Below are 18,931 nucleotides of genomic sequence, written 5' to 3' on the forward strand. Positions count from 1 at the left end.
GGGGATGGAGAAGGGAAAGAAGAGAGGGAGGGAGGGAAGAATTTTGAGGAATCAGATTTTTTAAAAGAAAATGATCATTATTAAGAACAAAACATAGGTCCAGAAGAGAGCATGGTAACAAACCCTTAGGACTAACCAAAGCTGATTCTTTATTCTGCTTTTCATGATATGTCACACATCTCTGGTCTTAGAAATATAGGACTCGGTTTTAAACTATGATAGGTAAGTACTTTACTTCATAAAGTTGATATAGGATCGCTTTGAAATGATCCCAGGAGTAAACATGCTACCATTTCTTCTATGCCACTTTATCTAAAGGGAATTTGAAAAGTCTCTTAACACTCAAAATGGTACTGAAGCCATTTTCATCATCATTTCCAAAATGTTGGTCATTCCTGTTCTATTCGTGTCACAGCCTCAGCGTTCAGGTTCCAAGGACTCAATAGTCAGAGTGATTTGACAGCTGGAAACACTCGCTGGAAATGGAAGACTCCAGGAACTAGTGACAAAGTATTTGTGAACCCCTAAATTTATGTTTAAATCATCCCCCCCAAGATGATGTGACCAGGAGGTAGGACTTTGGGAAGGGATTCATTCAGTCATAAAGGATGGTCTATGCCCTTTCTGCCTTGGGCAAGTTAAATCAAGAAGAAAGGCTTCATTAGACCCTGGATGCTCAAGAGCTTGATCTTGAACTTAGTAGCCTCCAGAATGGCCACCTGCTTAACAGTATTTTCTTGTTAGCAGCCTGAACAAATGAAGATACAAAGCATATCACTGTAATTGGTTTTAAACCCTTTCAGAAGCAAGGCACAACTGGAACAGATATTCACAAATATCCGTGCTTATACCCATCCTGTCTAGCTGATGTGAAAAAGATCTTGCAAAGTTACTATGAGATGATATGAAGGATGTGAACAAGAAGCATGGCATATCTGGAATTTAAAAGAATATGGAATTTATTAGGCATTAAAATATAAAAAAATAAAACCACTTAAGTAAAACGCCAGAAAGCTCCCTTTCTCCCTCTCCAGACCCTACCACCCTAACCCAATTTTTAAAAAAGAAATACGTCCTTTTGCATACACATGGCTAGCAATGACTAAAACAATGCAAAACTTCCAAAGATAGCAGATGCTCAGCTTAGGAGATTGATGAGTGCGTCAGTTGAGGCCATTTCCTTAGGAGTCACTGTTCAACCACAGCCTTCTGAGCTGGAGGCTGCTTCCTGGGACCCTTGAGCATGTGGCCTAACTCAAGCTGCTGGATGGAAGTCAGCTATCCGACTCCCTCAGGGCATCCTCTAATAGTCTCTCTATGCGATCCTGTTTCTGCTCCTCTAGCACCAGAAGAAACCGTCTCACACCTACAGGGTCCAAATGGAGAGAGAGAAAGAAACACTTAGTAAGTTGGCAGGTAGGGCTTAGACCTACCCAGATCATGGTAGACTATTAGAGCTAAACACTGGTCCTCCTTTTTCAGGATAGATTTCCAAGTCAACCTGTTTTATCCCCTTCACCCTCATGCTTCCTTTCAGATTAGTCTACGAGACATTTCAATGTTTCCTATCAAATCCTACATCCCATCTCTGTTTGCCTCATAACTCCATCACTTGATCTGTTTTCTATGTGATGTTTTGAGATAAGGTTTGACTATATTATATAGTCCCTGCTGATCTCAAACCTTCAATCCTCCTATCTCAGCCTTTCAAGGGCTGGGATTACAGGTATACACCATCATACCCAGTTTTTACTCAACCTATTTCCCACTCTAGATCAAAAGATGTTTCCCCAGTATAAACCTTCATGAGGAGGAATAGGGGCTCATTGCTATGTTCCCAGAGAATAAAAGTATCTAGCATGCAATGAGATGTAATAATGATTTTAACTTTTGGTTTCTTCATAGCCTTCTGAGCTCCATTAGCATCAACACTGGGAACTGCCACAATCATTTATCTACCTTGCCTACATCCACCTACAAGGGTAGAATACTACTTCTCATTAGCTCATGTTCCCAGTGCCTCACTCTGTGGCAGGTACAAAACCAGTATCAGGCTAGGAGCCTGAGGTACCGATCAGGTCTTGTTCCCAAGGGAGCATAAGGAAAATGAAAAACAGCTGGCTCAGGATGGATGCAGCAAGAGGTTTCAAGGACAAAAGAAATAAATGAAAACAACAGGAAGCTTCAGGAGTTGAGTCAGAGAGGAGCCGATGGGGCTATCTCTAAAAGAAGCAAGGACTAGGTCAGCACCACTCACCCTCTTGGAGTTGATTGTGTTTTTCTGCAAAGACAAGGTGGAACCAGCCAGGTTTCTTACAGCTGAAGGATTTGCCATGGGATAGTATCAGCTTGCTTTCCAGGAAGCGGTGATAGAGGAGTTCTTCTTCTTCAAATGTAGCTGGGTAGTAAAGGTACTAGAAAGAACAGAGGCATGGAGATAGCAAACATGAGACCCAAGTCAGCAGGTCTTTCTAAGAATACTGTGTGCTTATTCCTAGAGCTTACATCTTTCAGGTTGATCCACACAGAGAGGCCAGAGCTACAAGGGAGAAATGGGATCTCCAGTGCCTCTAGCTTGCTAGTGACATACTTGTGAGCTTCCCGCAGCCGGGAGTGGTTAGTGGGCAGGTACACCTCATCAATCCATCCTGAATAGGAGGAGAAAGAGCTGTCACAGGTCTTGTGGCAGAAATCTACCACAAAGCTGGGCTTTATACAACTTATTTCTATCCAAGACTATTATTTGTGTGGGTAGCTTTGACCGCCACCTTATCTAGGGCTATGGAAAGTAAGAAGGGCTTCAATAGGCCAATAGGAGACGTTTTCTTCATGTTCATGCCTCCCAGGTAGAGAGTTTGGGTATCCCATGAAGGCAGAGATGCTGCTGCTTCAACTGGGCAAGTTAACAGGAACTCAAAACCTCCCTGACACCCAACTTTGAGCTCCACATGATGGACTTGGGAGGAACTTAGATATACTTCTAGCTCAATTTCTGTCAGCCTTGGTAGTACAAAAGAATAACCTGGGGACTTGTGAGTTGCCCTGATGCTCAGGATATGCCTCTTGGTCATCTAATTTAGATCTTTGAGGATAGAGTCTACATATCAGTACTGAAGCAATTAAATGATTCTCAGGTTCACCCAAGGGTGAAAACTAGGGCTCAAAAGCTTAGATCTGATTTTTGCCAAGTATCAAAGAACCTGGTGTCAGGTAGAGATGCGTCCAATTGGTTTTTTCTAATCTACCACCCTCCCTATTCAGAGCTGGAAGCAAACTGCTTGCTAAACCCAGTAATCCAATGTCAGTAGTTTGTTTCATTCATTAGTTTTTTGTTGTATCCCAGTTATTGTCTTAAGCCTTCCAATGTGGCATCTATTATAGGAAATTTTGCCTATTGCATGAAAGGAGTGAAGTCTCCTCTGAGGCCAGCACTTCACTTAAGGTCCAAAATGACAAAGTGCTATAGACTTAAGCACAATAGTCAGTTCTTCTCTAGCTACCTTAGAAAATGAGATTGCACTTAATTAAAACAGCGTTTCTTTGAAATCCTTGTCGGAGGCAAGCAGGGTACTGGTGAAGGAAAGAAGATATTCACATCAAGACTGGTGTCTGAAGTTCTTATTTTCAGGTCTTGAAAGTATGGTTGACTCTCCTCTTTCCAAGCAGAGCAAAGTCAGAGAATTAAAGTAGCTGAACTGTACCCCTGCCCTCATTGCCTCATTCCCTACCTTAGTTAAAACTGACACTCTTAACAGAGTACTAGGGGCATACTAGAGGCCCAAGGAAACCTAGGAATTCCCAACGGCCATGAGGTCCAGCCAAGATGCCATTCTGGGGTGTTGCTCAATACCTCTGTCCTGGAGTAATCGGCCTAGTTTGTATTGCGTAATGCCAGAGACACCATGGAGGCAGCCAAAGGAGCGCATGGCAGAGGCCACAAGACTATTGTGGGTGTACAGAGCACTAAGACAGAAGCCAGCGATGCCGAAATCCTGGAGGAAGAGAACGGGGGGGAACCTTTGGCTTGTTGTCCTCTATTTTTGGATTCTCTTTTTTCCAGACTTGAGGGCAGGCAGCTGGGACTCACCAAACTGGCATCCCAGATCACATGGGTCCTTTCAGGGTCAGGCAAACTGCAGAAAGGACAGAAAAAACCAAGGTTATGGAGAACTATTTGAAGGATTGAGATTTGGAATCTATGAGTGACAAGCAAGTGATCTTGAAGTCTTTCCTAGATAGCAAGGCCTAAGGAACCCAACGATCAAGAAAATGTTGCCTCAGCTATGCCAGAAAGGCATAGCTGATGTACTAGGAGGAATGTTTCCCAAGTGTCCACCAAAGAGGTGCTTACTTGTGGCTTCTCCCTTCCCCCACCATACCTGGTCTATATGAAGCCACCTTAGCAGTTGCCTCTTCAGATGTGAGCATCCTACTACTTCTAGAATGTGCTTGCCTGCCTCTTTCTGCCATTCCTTTGGTGAAGCTGTTCCTTCCACTAAAAAAGCCCTTTCCTTGCCTTGCTGGAATTCTACCTCTACAGTCCAATACTACCATTAAGAAAGTTCCAGCCAGGAGGAGTGGCACACATCTGTCATCCCCAAATTGGGAGGCAGAGTTTGAGTCTAGCCTGGGCTCCATAAAGAGATCCCTTCTCACAATGAAAAAGTTCCCACCCTGACCTGATGCAGTGTCCCTTGACCTTGTCCTCAAGTTTGCTTCTGTACAGAATGGCACATAGATGAGAAGATAGTCAGGAGGAAAGATGCTGCTTTGTTCATGTGCATAACCCCTATTGGCACTTAATTCACTCCCCAGCACTGCCTGTGAGGCTGAAGCCTCATGAACTCACCCTGCAAGCCAGGAGCCTCATGCTTCTCATGCTCAATTCCAGCCCAGTTGCACTCACCTTGTTAGGCTCAGCACACTGTGGAATGTGAGGTCTTCACCGAACACGGACAGCATGCAACTCTCATCTATGATCACATGGAGGCTATGTCTGTAGTTGGAGGAGAGGGGAGAATACAAGCTAGCTTCACCTTAGAATCTTAATTCATTTCCTATCATCTTCCTCTCTGGATACAGATCAGATACTCTGATGCCCCAGCCACACCCCCTCCAAGGGGCACTGTCTGGTAGAAGGTAGGATACTAGAAGGGATCATTGCATCTGGCTTGGAGGGAACAAGACCAAAAGACACACATTGATAGTATCTCATCCAAGCTTTCAGCCATCAAGCAGAAACCAATGTCTCCATTTGTTCATGTCCTACCCACAGTCTGAATTGAGTAGTTCTATACATGGGCCTCATGCACACACAACCCATCTCACCTATTCTCCCAACAGTCCCCTGAAAAGGTATCACCATCCCATTTCAAAAATGGGAGAAACTCATGTTCCCCATTTAAAGTCAATCCCTTCAACTAGCAAATGCTACAGATGATATCTGAACACAGCGATTGGATTCTTGACCAGAGCCTCCACCATTATTTCTCCTGCACCTATGTTTCACTCTATTCATTGGTCTGGGTTAGTTCTGTGGTTTGCATTAAGTATCTCATTTAGAAAACAGAAGAATGTCTCCCCTACATAGTTGGGTTATTTCAGGACTCCAGAGGCAATCAAACTTAACATGTTCTTAGAAGAAGACATGAAGTCCTATATGAACACATGCTTATCACACAAGGTCAAAATGGATGCTGGAAGAAAGGGGCTTATGCTGTAATAAGTAGAAAAGCAACAATCACTATTTTTTGTTCCTATGTAAATAACTAAGGTAAAAGGCTAGAAAGGAAATGACAAAAAAGTGGAAATGTGCAAACATATGGATGCTTTCCCCTTCATATCATTTATTTATAGGCAGCTCTACAAAGACCATGTGTAAGCATACTGGGTAAATGACCTCTAGTTCTGACCTCACCACTACCAGTGACAAGAAACCTTCTTAGAGACACCATGCAGTGTCGCGGAGTGGGACACATACTTCTCGGCAAAGGACAAGCATTCCATCAATGAGTATTGGGAATCGATACCAGCCAGAGAATTCTGAGGGTTGGTTAGTACAATACCGCGGATGATTTTTCCCTAGGAAGAACCCAAACACAAGAAAAACATTCAAATCCTTGGTATCTACCCCAAATTCAGCCAAGAATCTTTTACAAGACTCCAATATACAGATAGGCCACTGCTGTGTGAGCAGAGAGCAGATCTGGGGCAGGGCTGCCATGGCTCTGAGCAGGATGTACTCTGGAAACATTTACTGTTTTTTCTTTCTCAAGTGCCCAGTAGTTTGTTTTTTTTTGCCGGGGCGGGGGGCGGGGGGAGCTGATTGTGGGGCCTGAACTCTGGGCCTGGGCGCTGTCCCTCAGCTCTTCAGCTCAAGGCTAGCACTCTACCACTTGAGCCACAGCGCCACTTCCGGCTTTTTTCTTTTTGCTTATAGGTGCTAAGAAATCGAACCCAGGGCCTCAGGCATGCAAGGCAAGCGCTCTACCACTGAGCCACCTTCCCAGCCCCCTCACTAGGTCTTTTATCAGTACCTGACCCCTTTCAAGGCCAGCAATAGCTACCCTGAAAATACAGTTCTCCCCTTACCTTAACCCTAGCGTCAAGCAACATCACCTCCAACTTATCTACAGTGATCTGGAGAACATGGGCCTTTTCAGAAGTGACCTGGAAGAGAAACACTATTGAATGATGGCTAGATGAAAGTCCATGAGCCAGCTGGGCACTGGTGGCTCATACCTATATGTCTAGCTACTCAGAAACCCAAGATTTGAGGATTGCAGTTCAGAGTCAACTCAAGCAGGAAAAGCTGTGAGACTCTTATCTCCAGTTAACCACCAGAAAACTCAAAGAGGAGCAGTGGTTCAAAGCGATAGAGTATTAGCCTTGAGCAAAAAGAGCTCAGGGACAATGCTCAGGACCCAAGTTCAAGACCCATGACCAAAAAAAAAAAGTCCATGAGTCTTAATTTCTCATCCCTATAATCCCTGGGCCTTCATATTAGGGTTTAGGGCCCATATGGCTTCTTCATCCCCATGTCTCCACCCCCGTCCCCCCGTCTTTTTTGCATCAACTGCCTAGGTAGACTGAACAGGAAAGGGATCCATTCTGACCTTGGTCTCCAGGTAGACAGGAATCAACTCGACTTTTGCAAACAGATGAGAGCTAAAGGTGAAGCCACCATAGAAGGGAACTGGGACTAGAAAGGCCTCTGCAAGCACAGAAAGACAATGCCCTCAGCCCAAGCTCCCTCCCTCAGAACCTGCCTGCCCCCCAGACTGACAACAAAACGACCAACAGACGAGGTCAGTTATATGACCCCCCTCCCCCACTACCACAGGACTAGTGTGCTTGGAATTGGGCTCCATTCTTACAGATGCTGGGAAACAGTATCTAGTTCCAAAGAACACATTCTCGCTTCAGTGGAAGGGTACACTGGAGAAGAGGACAGACCGCTGCTGTGACTATTAGTCCAGGACACCGATCAAGCTAAGCTTGCTAGGAGATGGAGCATTTGTCATTAAGGAAATCTTGTTAGCTTCAGGCCAAAACTCTGGAGGCCAAGGGGAAGGGCTCCTATGATTTAGATGTGAGGAGGGGGCAGGTATGTCCTACATTCCTTCCTTTCCATCCATTCAGCCTGATGTATGGGCTAACCAGGGGCCTAATCTTTTCAGCCTGGTCACTTCCTTCACAGAACCAGAGCTCTTGCTTAGGCAATGTTCAGTGATTGAGAACAGATCACTCAGCTTTACATGACTCCAAATGAATTAAATTATTTCATTTTTTTTGAAGAGGCAGGAAACCTGTTATTTCTCTCTAAATATATAGGGCTCTACATTTCAGTTGGGCCCAAGAGCTCAGCTACTCACATAATAATTTGGCTCTCATGCCATCATTCCTAGGACATACCTCCCTGGGGAAGTGTCCCATTAAATGAGGAATCTAAATCCCTTGCTTCTCCAGAAATCATTTCAAATGTCCTAATGCAAAAGGGCCCACATCCCTCAAGGGAGGGCTGGAGTGAAGACACTTCACCAAGGGCTCCTGCCTGGGTTGTTCCTGCCCAGTACTTCACTGTCAGGGAAGGCCCCGTCTACCGACTTACCCCCTGGATCACTCAGAACCATGGTCAGTGCAGAGAAGACAGAGGAGCAGCTATTGAGGACAACCACCTGAGGACAATGAAGAGACAAGTCAAAATCCAGTGCCTGTGGATGGAACTGTGGCCACACTCCCTCCCTCCCTCCTTTCCTTCCTTCCTGCAGGGAAGAGGTAGATACCAGGACCCTGTCCTGATCTTGCAGGTCTCCACTAGCTCTCCCTGTATTCACTAGCTAATGCAGAAGGTCCCCCCCCCCCCCCCCAAGGAGACAGCTCTCACAGGCCTGACTCACATTTTCTGGATCTAGGCGAGAAGGTGCCTTGCAGTAGTAGGTGAGGAAACGAGCCACTTCTTCCCGAAGGCTGTGGACAGATCCAGACAAACCTTGTGGTTCCTTGTTCAGGGTTGAGATGCCAAGTATGTTCCAAAGAACACAGTGTGCAATCTAACAAGGACCTTGACCACTCCATCCAACCGGATTGTATGGGGCTACAGACTAAGGCTGTCGACTCGCCAGGTCAGACAGACAAGAGGTGAAGAGGTGGGGCAAGACCCATGCTTTTTTGTTGTGGTTGTCAGTCATGGGGCTTGAACTCTGGGCCTGGGCGCTGTCCCTCAGCTCGTCAGCTCAGGGCTAGCGCTCTACCACTTAAGCCACATTGTTATTTCCAGCTTTTTCTGCTTATCGAACCCAGGGCCTCATGCATGCAAGGCAAGCACTCTACTACTGAGCTACCTTCCCAGCCCAGCAATACTATTTTTAACCAGACCAAGATGCTTCCTGATGAGGAGCTATTCTGGCCATTTTCTACAAGTTTTATTTTCCCTAGCACAAATGAAAACACGGACAGCCAGGAGCTGGTAACTCACGCCTGTAATACTAGCTACTCAGGAGGCTGAGATCTAAGGATCACTGTTCAAAGCCAGCCCGGGCAGGAAAGTCTGTGAGACTCTTATCTCCAATAAACCACCAGAAAACGAAAGTGGCACTATGGATCAAGTAGTAGAGCGCTGGCCTTTAGCTGAAGAGCTGAGGGACCTCGCCCAGGCCCCAGAGTTCAAGCCCCACAACCAACAAAAAAAAAAAAAAGAAGAAGAAGAAAGAAAGAAAGAAAGAAAGAAAGGAGGGAAGGAAGGAAGGAAGGAAGGAAGAAAGAAAGAAAGAAAGAAAGAAAGAAAGAAAGAAAGAAAGAAGGAAAGAAAGAAAGGAGGGAAGGAAGGAAGGAAGGAAGGAAGGAAGGAAGGAAGGAAGGAAGGAAGGAAGGAAGGAAGGAAGGAAGAAAGAAAGAAAGAAAAGAAAAAAGAAAACACAGCCAACCAAAGATATAAGGTATTAAATGCCATTCTGGTGCCTGGAGACCAAGAAACCCTTGATCTGATGGTCACTTACAACAGTTGGCCTCTGTCCTCGGGGTACTGTAGCTGGTCTTCCTTGATGGAGTTCATGTCACTCTGACATAACTGTGTAAAAGAAAAAAACAACAAAACAGTAGTTGGGCATTGGTGGCTCACACCTATAATCCTAGCTACTCAGGAGGCTGAGATCTGAGGATCATGGTTCAAAGCCAGCCCAGGTAGGAAAATATGTGAGATTCTTTTTTTTTTTTTGGGTCCGGTCATGGGGCCTGAACTCTGGGGCCTGGGCGCTGTCCCTCAGCTCTTCAGCTCTACCACTTGAGCCACAGTGCCACTTCTGGCTTTTTTCTTATGTGGTGCTGAGGAATCGAACCCAGGGCCTTGAGCATGCAAGGCAAGTGCTCTACCACTGAGCCACCTTCCCAGCCCCATATGTGAGATTCTTATCTCCAATTAACCACCAAAAGGTTGGAAGTGGAGCTGTGGCTCAAGTGGTAAGTAGAATGCCAGCCTTGAGCACAAAAGCTCAAGGACAGTGTCCAGGCCCTGAATTCAAGCCCAAGGGCCAACACACACACACACACAAACACACACACAAACACACACACACAAACACACACACACAAACACACACACACAAACACACACACACACACACAGCATGAACATGTAGTTCCAGGAAGCCCAAGAGACTTCATTCTACACAGGTTGTACACTGATATTTGACTTGTACTTCATGACCTCCCAGAAGGGAGGTTAAGTATATAGTCTGTGTACTCCTTATTGGATGCATGCCTCTCCTCTTCTTGTCATAGATTACACCAACATATGCCTCACTGGGAAGTATGTAACAACCCAATGCTCCCACAGCAGCCTGCCTACTCTCCCCAGCAGAGCACACAGTCAGCCAGGCCAAGAGGAGAGGTGTGCTATGCTGGAGGTCATCTCTCCACATCTTTCTCCACACTCTTACATTCTTATGTACCTACCATATACTGAACAATGTGGGGGTGAGGGCTAGGCCTTTTTTGAAAAGGCCAATTCCAGCACACCCCAGAAACCAACTTACCCTTTCAGTCATCAGATCAAGGCAGAGCTTGTTCTCGATGGTGCCAAGGTTAAGGAAGCCCTGCAGTGGGAGAAATCCAAGGTCAGTCCTCTTGCTCCCCTTCAGGCCCTTTTAGATATGCCAATAAGAGTACATCTCAGATTTAGTCCAAGGAAAGATACTATTGCCACAGAGGGCAATGCATGCTTAGCCACATGAAGTGGTAGAAAATTTTTCCAAGAATTTATAGCTTAAAAGAATTTCCCCATTTAAGTATATAATTATATAAATACAAAAATTATATTAAGTCTCATCAGAAGTCACCGAGTTCTTAGGACAGATGCTAGATTAAGTGCTTTAGGGGAGTTGCTTTAAGTCCTGAAAAAAAAAAAAAAGTTCTATATATGATTAAAGAGTGAAAATGAAGCTGGGCACTGGTGGCTCATGCCTGTAATTCTAGCTACTCAGGAGGCTGAGATCTGAGGATCGAAGTTCAAAGCCAGCCCGGGCAGGAAAGTCTGTGAAACTCTTATTGCCAATAAACCACTCAGAAAACTGGAAGTCACACTATGGCTCAAGTGATAGAGTGTTAGCCTTGAGCTGAAGAGCTGAGGGATAGCACTCAGGCCCAGAGTTCAAACCCCATGACTGACTTTAAAATAAGAGCTGGGATTTAAGGAAAAGACCCCAAATTTCCAACTGTCTGGGGCATCTAGTCCTATATCTGTGCTGTGTCCTCACTTCAAGAGGGCCACAGTGCTCATCACACACACGTGATGAATTAAGAAGTATGCAGTACCTGACATAGGGTAATCTCAGTTATTGGAACTGTCAGGGTTGCTCTCCTTTCCCTCCCTCCACACCCCAATCTTACCAAGGGGTTCTTGTCCTCATGGTATTTGTCTTTTGGGTATGCCTCGTAGCCCTGGAACATCGAGAGGCAAGAGTCTAAGAGAGCACTCCCACGTTTGGATAAGAAGTGGTTGATAACTGTAACTTTAAAATCACTCTGCCTATGTGTGACATCACCTCCAAAGATGACAGGAGGCAAATTCTTGAAGCCCAGGAAAGGGACAGATTTATCCCACAGGAAGTTGACAGTCTTGGACATCCAGTGGCTTATATTTTCTCTCTGCTTATCGATGGCTTCCAAGCAACTCTTTTCCTTCAGTGACCGACCCTGTAACTCTAGGGTTTTCAACATCATGAAATGTTCATCTGTGGCAATCTGTGTACTGCTCATCAAATCGAACAGCTCTGAGAACATCTGGCTAATGGTGAACCAATCATGTGAGCAGGAGTTATCTGGTTTGGCCTTAGCAGGCTGGCTGGAACCTGCAGAGAAAGACAATGCACTGGAACAAAAAAAGTCTTCTGATACTCAGGCCCAGGCATGACTGGGTACAGAACTGATCTCAAGCTCATTGCTGGCTCCTTCCATCTCGCTGCTTTCATTTCAGGTTCTGGACATGATCTAGTCATTCAGAGTGATGCACTCTACTTCAATGACATCAGAACATGTTCTGAGGAAAAGCCATAGGGCTCTCTATCGGGAAAGGGGGAACTCAACACGTTTCTGGGTTCTCTATGCTAGCCTTCAACTAGAGCCTGCTTTATCAAATTCTTCCAAGGGGGGAAAAATGGAGGAGGTTAGGAGGGGCATTCTACTGTTTGAAAATACTAAGTCATTCTGCTACAACAAAGGTCAAAAAGAGCCCAGTAAGGGCTCATACCTGTAATCCTAGTTACGCAGGATGCTGAAATCTGAGGATTGCAGTTCAAAGCCAGTCAGTACAGAAATGTCTATGAGACCCTTATCCCCAATTAATTACCAAAAAGCCAGAAGTCCAGCTGTGATGCAAATGGTGGAATACGTCTTGAGCATAAAAGCTAAGGGACAACAGTCCCAGTACCAGTGGGAGCGCGAGCGTGCACGCGTGCGCACACACTCCCACGGCCTTTCGCCATTTTTGTAGCTAATTTTTCCTACACAGCCATGTTTATGTAGGTATTGATTATGGCTGCATTTGCAAATTGGCAGAAGAGTGATGATAATTGTAATGGCCTACAGAAAAACTTCAGCTATTTCCTGTCTGGTCCTTTACAGAAAGGTTTCCCAGCCCATGTTCTAGAATATCAACCCTCCATTCCTATCTGCACCCCGCTTCAGATTAGCAATCCCAGATACTCAGTCTCCCCCTCCTATCCCACATGGCTTCCTTAAGTGCCTGCAGCCCGTTCACCGTGGCAGCTGCCTTCAGCTTCACTCATAGTAACTGCAGATTAAGTACATGCTTTTCAAACTTTAAGCCCATCAGAATCACCTGGCCAGGGGTGAGGGTGGGGCGGGGTGGTAGACTATAGATGGTAAAGTCAAACCCATGGACTTGGGTTTAGTATGTTTGGGGTAAGAACTAAGAAATGTTACAAAGATCTTCCTTCTCCAATGTTAGGAACATACTGTTGAGAAAGAAACAAAGGGAGTAGGTCTTATTTTTGTGTGTTTGTACCAGGACTTCAACTCAAGGCCTTATGTTCTTTTTTTTTTTGGTCCGGTCATGGGGCCTGAACTCTGGGCCTGGGCGCTGTCCCTCAGCTCTTCAGCTCAAGGCTAGCGCTCTACCACTTGAGCCACAGCACCACTTCCGGCTTTTTTCTTTTTTTTGCTTATGTGGTGCTGAGGAATCGAACCCAGGGCCTCATGCATGCAAGGCAAGTGCTCTACCACTGAGCCACCTTCCCAGCCCCATGGCCTCATGTTCTTGCTTGGCTTTTTCTGTTTTACCACTTAAGCCACAGCTCCAGTTCTAGCCCTTTTGTTCCCTGCTAGTTAATTGGAGATAAGAACCTCACAGATTCTCCTACCCAGGCTGGCTTCAAACCTCAATCCACAGCTTTCAGCCTTCTGAGTAGGTAGGCATGACCCACTCGCACCAGTTTAAATGAGTGTGTAAGTTCAGATTAACCCTTTGTTCCACAAGCAAAAGCTCCACTTTGGCCCAATTCTGTCTACTACAAGTTAAGAGGCTGCTTTTTGGTTCAGCTCAGAAGACAGAGGGATCACACTGTCCTAAGGGAACTTAAATACTGTGATAAGGGAGGCCAAGGAGCCAGGTAGGGTTCCTTTGATTCTGACTCCCAAAGTTGGACCCTGATCAAACCCACTGGGCCTGAGGAGAGCTAGTGAGAAGGGCTAAGATGGCAGTGTAAGATGCTCACAGCATGGAAGAAGCTCCCATCATGCCAGGACACAGGACCTTCACAACAGAGGTCAAAGATGGAACAACTTCTGGGACAGTCCCCTCACATCAGCCTGAAGCCCTAGAACTTCAACAGTTAATCCTGTTGAGGCTGGAGCAAAGGCTCTCTGACTTGTCATGGAAACCCTCCCTATTACCATCATCTACCTCATCCAAGTGGGCTAGCTGTAGACCCCATCTCCATTTTTACCATTTCCTCAAAGCTTAGCCTTGTCTTTGGGATCCATGAGTCTCCTAAGTCCATCAGTGATCACTGTCACTGGAGCCCAGGAACCCCAAGTGATGTTTGGCCTACCGCTTCTGGTTCCACATGCTGTAGCTTGTGCCCCCTCCCCTCCACATTTACCTTTGTGTCCCTCTTCACTCATCCTTTCTCCAGCCTAAAATCCTCTCACCAATGAAGGTTTCTTGCCAGTCAGCACGCAGACGTGATCCACAGCTCTCCTCTTCTCACTTAGCTTGCTTGCCTTTTGATCTGGAAAGTCTGTTTTTAAACACTTGGCTTCAAGAGTATTAACAAGAATCACCTTTTTCCTCTAGGGAACTCTTCCCAGGACCTCCTTATTAACCTAAAGCAGCCTTTCTTTATGCCATTGCAGAGAACTGGCTTGGTAAGAATCATATTAGGGCCACAGGTCTCAAATTTAAAGAGCATTGGCAATACCTGGAGAGCTTATAAAATGCCAGGGCTCAGACTATTTAAAGGGTCTGGGTCTGTGTGTGTTAGGAAGGTCCAGATGTGTGAGTGGCTGGGTGGATGGATAAGTGGCTGGGTGGGTGAATACCACAATGCAATCATCTAAGGCTTGCGTTCTCCTCTGGTCTGTAGGCTTAACTCTGGTCTATGCCTCCCATAGTTCCAAGGCAAAGACATGGCTCTTGAATAATGTTTGTTGATACCTGTTTGTAACTCATATTGACTAGTGACCAAAAAATGAGACAAGAATATCAACAAATCGTAGGCACTTGGTGAATGTTAACCACATAATGAAGATTTTCCCCTCATCTTCCACAGCCTCCCTCACTTCCCACTACTTGCTCCCACATGGGTTTGTGGACAATCCTTCCAAACAAGGCTGCTTTACCACAGATTGACCCACAGAGGGCACTAAACCCTTATATTTTTTTCACCTGGGGAAATGCCTTTTGGAGCTGTGGTTTACCCAAATGTTCTCAGATCTCAGCATTCAGACCTGACCCAAAAGGTCTTGGGACACCCCCCCCCCAAAAAAAAAAAAGAGGATGAAGTCTTTATTCCCTTTAGTAGATGGGAGCTATATAAACACATAGGAGGCTCAAAGTAGGTGCCTTTTTGTTGACTTGTTTATAGTGTTTACATGGGAAAACAGATCCCAAAAGCAACTCTGTATTTCCAGGGAGGTTTTAACCCAATCTGTGTCCTGTTGGACAACAAAGAGGATCAATGTATCATTATTCGTTCATTTGACACATCTTTATGGAGCAATTGCCATGTGCTAAACACTAGTCTCGGTGGGGGCAAAATAGACACAGCCTTGGTTCAGCTTTCCAGTTGCAGGGACTACACACATGCACCACAGCACCCAGCAGGACTTGCACTTTTGTTCTGACAGTGGTAAAAAAAAAAAAAAGATGGCAAACGTCATCTAGACCTGTCCTATGACAGAGAAACGCATATGAGTTACTCTCACTGCCCTATGGAGCTAGCTGGGCTGGCCAGCCAGCCAGTCGGGATGTGTGAGATACATTCCTCGGGTCTCTTGGCAGAGTACAACCCTGGCCCCAAGCCTTAGCATCTAAGAATTCATCTGGGCTTCCCCATTCCCCAGGACAGAATTCTCATCTGTGGGACATACTGGAGTCCCTGAGAAAGGGACAATTGTCATAATGCCAAGTCTCACTGCCCTGGCCCTTGGGGTAGGAGAGACTGCAGATGGGCCTGTGGAGGGGGGAGGTTGTCTCTCCCTATCCTATTTTTTTTTTTTTTGCCAGTCCTGGGGCTTGAACTCAGGACCTGGACATTGTCCCTGGACTTCAATGCTCAAGGCTGGCACTCTACCATTTTACCCACAGCCCCACTTCCAGCTTTTTGTGGTCTCATGGACTTTTCTACCCAGGTGGGCTTTGAACCTTGATCCTCAGCTCTCAGCCTCCTGAATAGCTTAGGGCCCCACCCTAAATTTTATCTGTTCATTTGCTGGAGTAATAAGTAAGGACTGTAGCTTTTATTAGCTGTCCCCAGGGTTTGAGAATCCAATTCCAAAGCAATGAAAGAGGGACTGCCCCAGAAAGCGCAATCCTAGCCAGGACTAAATTCATGGCCGCGCCTCTCTCCTCTTCCTCCCCTCTCCAAGGCTCCAGATCCTGTCTGTGACTTTTTCCCCTCTTCGGCTCTGTCCTCCCTCTCAGTGCTCTGCCTAGATTTATTTCCATAGCAGCCCCTCCCCGCTTTCCGGCACTTAGCATGCAGCCAGCATCCAATACCTCTTCAAATATGAATAAGCTGTTCCCACTGTCAGCGCCGAGCTCAGCTTGGGAAGCCAGTCTTTCCCCTGAGCTCTTTCTCGCTGCTTCCTCCATATCCCCACAGGCCTCTTGATTCCACTATCAAAGAGGAGTCTGTTCTAGCCACCCATTTCTGCCATGCCCAGGGTTTGGGGCACAAAGAAGAGGGGTTTGTTTCTTTATCCATTGAGGCTATCTCTTCATCAGCTACACTTCAAAGCCAAAGGGTCCCCTGAGGAACCTGGGGGGCCTGGAGGGAGACCAAATGACCTCAGTCCTGGGCATCCTGGTGTGAAGAGCAGCAGGTGTCCTGGTTTCCTGGCTTTAGCAGACATGGACCTCCTCTCTGCTCATCCTCTGGGCTTTCTTACCAGTGATCTGTCTCTCAATGGAGGGTAGTATGATGGGTCCAAGAATCTAGGCCTAGGGTCTCAGCTTGAACAAGTCTCAGCCACTTACGAGCTGTGCCGGGGGAGGGGGGAGGGGGAGGAGATTAAGAGATGATGTGAAGCAGTGGCTAGAAAATTGATCCCCCCCACCCACCCCCCACCCCCGCTCACTTCCCATCACTTTTCCTTGAGCCCTACTCAGCAATGTACTCCCTAGTCTCCTGAGATGGAAGTCATAACAAAGAACATTCTAGAAAAAAAAAAAAACCCTTCTGACTGATCTCAGGAGGCCAGAGCTCCAAGGAGAAGCCTCTACCTTATGTCTCCCTCAGGAGCTTCTGGGTGATGAGAAGTTGAAAGTTTCCACAGGACTTCTACCCTCCTTCCCCTCACTGCCATCAGGCCATGTTTGTGGGTTCTTTGCCCCCCCAGAAGCCTCTTGACAGGAGGTCTCAGCCTTGTCCGCAGAGAGGCCACCATTGACCTATCACCTTCTCTTGACCTAAGTCTTTCCTGGACCCAGACTCTGTGAAGCCAGTCTTCACCATTCCTTTCTTCCTAGGAGTTCATGGGTGGGACAGGGCCCCTATATATCTCCCTGGTCCTCCATCCCACTCTGCTCTGCCATGTTCTTCCCAGAGCTGGAAAGAGCTGCCCTAGCATCCAGTCCCCTTCCGAGAGCAATCGCACTGTGCCAGCTGCTGTGCGCTGGGCACAAATGCTGATGGATGTACACCAAACTTGCAGAGTACTAAGCACTTAGCACTTCACTTCTGTCCCACATCCTGGAAGGCTGGTGCTCCACAGTTTCAGGTCTAGATTCTGGCACTTGTGTTCTTGCACAGTGACTGGGGATGTGGCGGTGGGACCTGCTTGTGAATGGTGGGTCTTTAGCAAGTGCCATTTGGGCTGAGGGCAGGGGGGTTGCTCTCTTGAATGCTTGCCACTCAAGATGGAGTCAAGCCTTGAATGCACTGATGGAAATCACCCCAGCAAGGCAAGTGAAGCAGAAGTGAGCTACAACAAGCCAGTGTAGTCATCAGCCACTAGATTTGAGGTTGCTGGGTCACCTAGCTATAGATGTTGAATGGGAGCCTCAGTGCTTGCTTGACTTTCCCAAGGTTTTTACCTGGGAAGCCAATGTGGTGGTCATGAATACGTGCAGCCTGGGCCTGGAGGGAGCTGAACTGACTAGCCATCTAGCCCGGCCACACTTCCCCGGGTTATCCTTCAGCAATGGAGGACCATGAGGATGAGATATCCCCATGGGCTTGGCTTCTTTCTTCTCTCTGGGAGGGGGTTTCACCCAGTCTAAAGGTTCTCCCCACTTCCTCTGCTCCCTCCTTTCTGTCCTCCTCACTCACTAAACCGTGCATTTCCTGCCGCATCTGGTGAGAAGGCTGAGACTCTCCTAGATTCCTTTATTGCCCTCCAGGTACTTATCTTCCTGGGAGACACATCGCTGGCGTCTGGACCCAGGGAGTTCTAAAGCCACAGGAAAGGAAGGCTCGCAAGGCAAAGCAAAGCAGGTACAGAAGCACCCTCACCATGGCCAGGTGGCTGAGAGGGCCACGGCAGGCGGCCATGTGACATGCCAGCACGTCTTCGCTGCCTCATGACTCTTGCACCCATGACCATGGAATGGGTCCTCTCACACACCCGTAGACAAGTGTCCCATGTCATAGCAAGGGACCTCAGAGAGATGACACCGCTGGCCCTGAGCCACACACGGACTGGACTGAGACTGAGGCCCAAGGGAAAATGAAGTCGTCAGTGCTTTCCAAGCCCAGGGCATAAATCCCTCTTCTGTTGTGGGGTCTCGATGACAAATGACTCACGTAGCCCCTCGGAGTCTCAGTATTTCCCCCATGTGTGAAAACAGGATCGTGGTGGTCTCTGTCCTGGGAGCCCTGTAAGTGTGGCACAGGGAGTCTGTGTAAAAAGTTGTTGGATCCATGCTAGCTGTGACCCCCCCCCCCCCCCCCCCCCCCCCCCCCGCTCCAGCCAGATCCTTTTTCCTTCTCACCAAGTTGATGATAAGCATTTAGAAAAAGCTCACATCATGGGCTGATCAGCAATTGCGTAAGAGTATATATGCAGGCCTGCTTGGTAATTCACACACACACACACACACACACTCACACACCAGCAACTAAAACCCTGATAAATTAGCAAGGGACCCACAAAAAATCAAATTAAACCAGAACCATAAAATAAAACTATAAATAAATAAATAAAAAATCCCCCGGATTCTTTCCCCATGAGGGGAGGTTTTCCACAGGGACCC

The 18,931-nt window shown here is 46.8% G+C and overlaps 1 protein-coding gene across 1 annotated transcript; it reads right to left on the reverse strand.

The window, feature by feature from the left end:
* Positions 1–1,274: 1,274 nt before the first annotated feature.
* LOC122100748 (probable inactive 1-aminocyclopropane-1-carboxylate synthase-like protein 2) lies at positions 1,275–18,276 on the reverse strand. The gene is made up of 15 exons (XM_042671116.1): positions 18,192–18,276; positions 11,386–11,846; positions 10,533–10,592; positions 9,498–9,568; positions 8,400–8,469; positions 8,111–8,177; positions 7,116–7,213; positions 6,592–6,669; positions 5,975–6,081; positions 4,907–4,990; positions 4,088–4,133; positions 3,851–3,992; positions 2,506–2,648; positions 2,258–2,414; positions 1,275–1,366 (listed from the first exon to the last, which is right to left on the reverse strand). The coding sequence occupies exons 1-15, from the start codon at positions 18,274–18,276 to the stop codon at positions 1,275–1,277; spliced, it is 1,761 nt and encodes a 586-aa protein (XP_042527050.1).
* Between the last annotated feature and the right edge of the window lie 655 nt (positions 18,277–18,931).

This window comes from Dipodomys spectabilis, unplaced genomic scaffold, assembly GCF_019054845.1.
Source record: "Dipodomys spectabilis isolate Male_0828 unplaced genomic scaffold, ASM1905484v1 ptg000599l, whole genome shotgun sequence".
Classification (NCBI taxonomy): Eukaryota; Metazoa; Chordata; class Mammalia; order Rodentia; family Heteromyidae; genus Dipodomys; species Dipodomys spectabilis.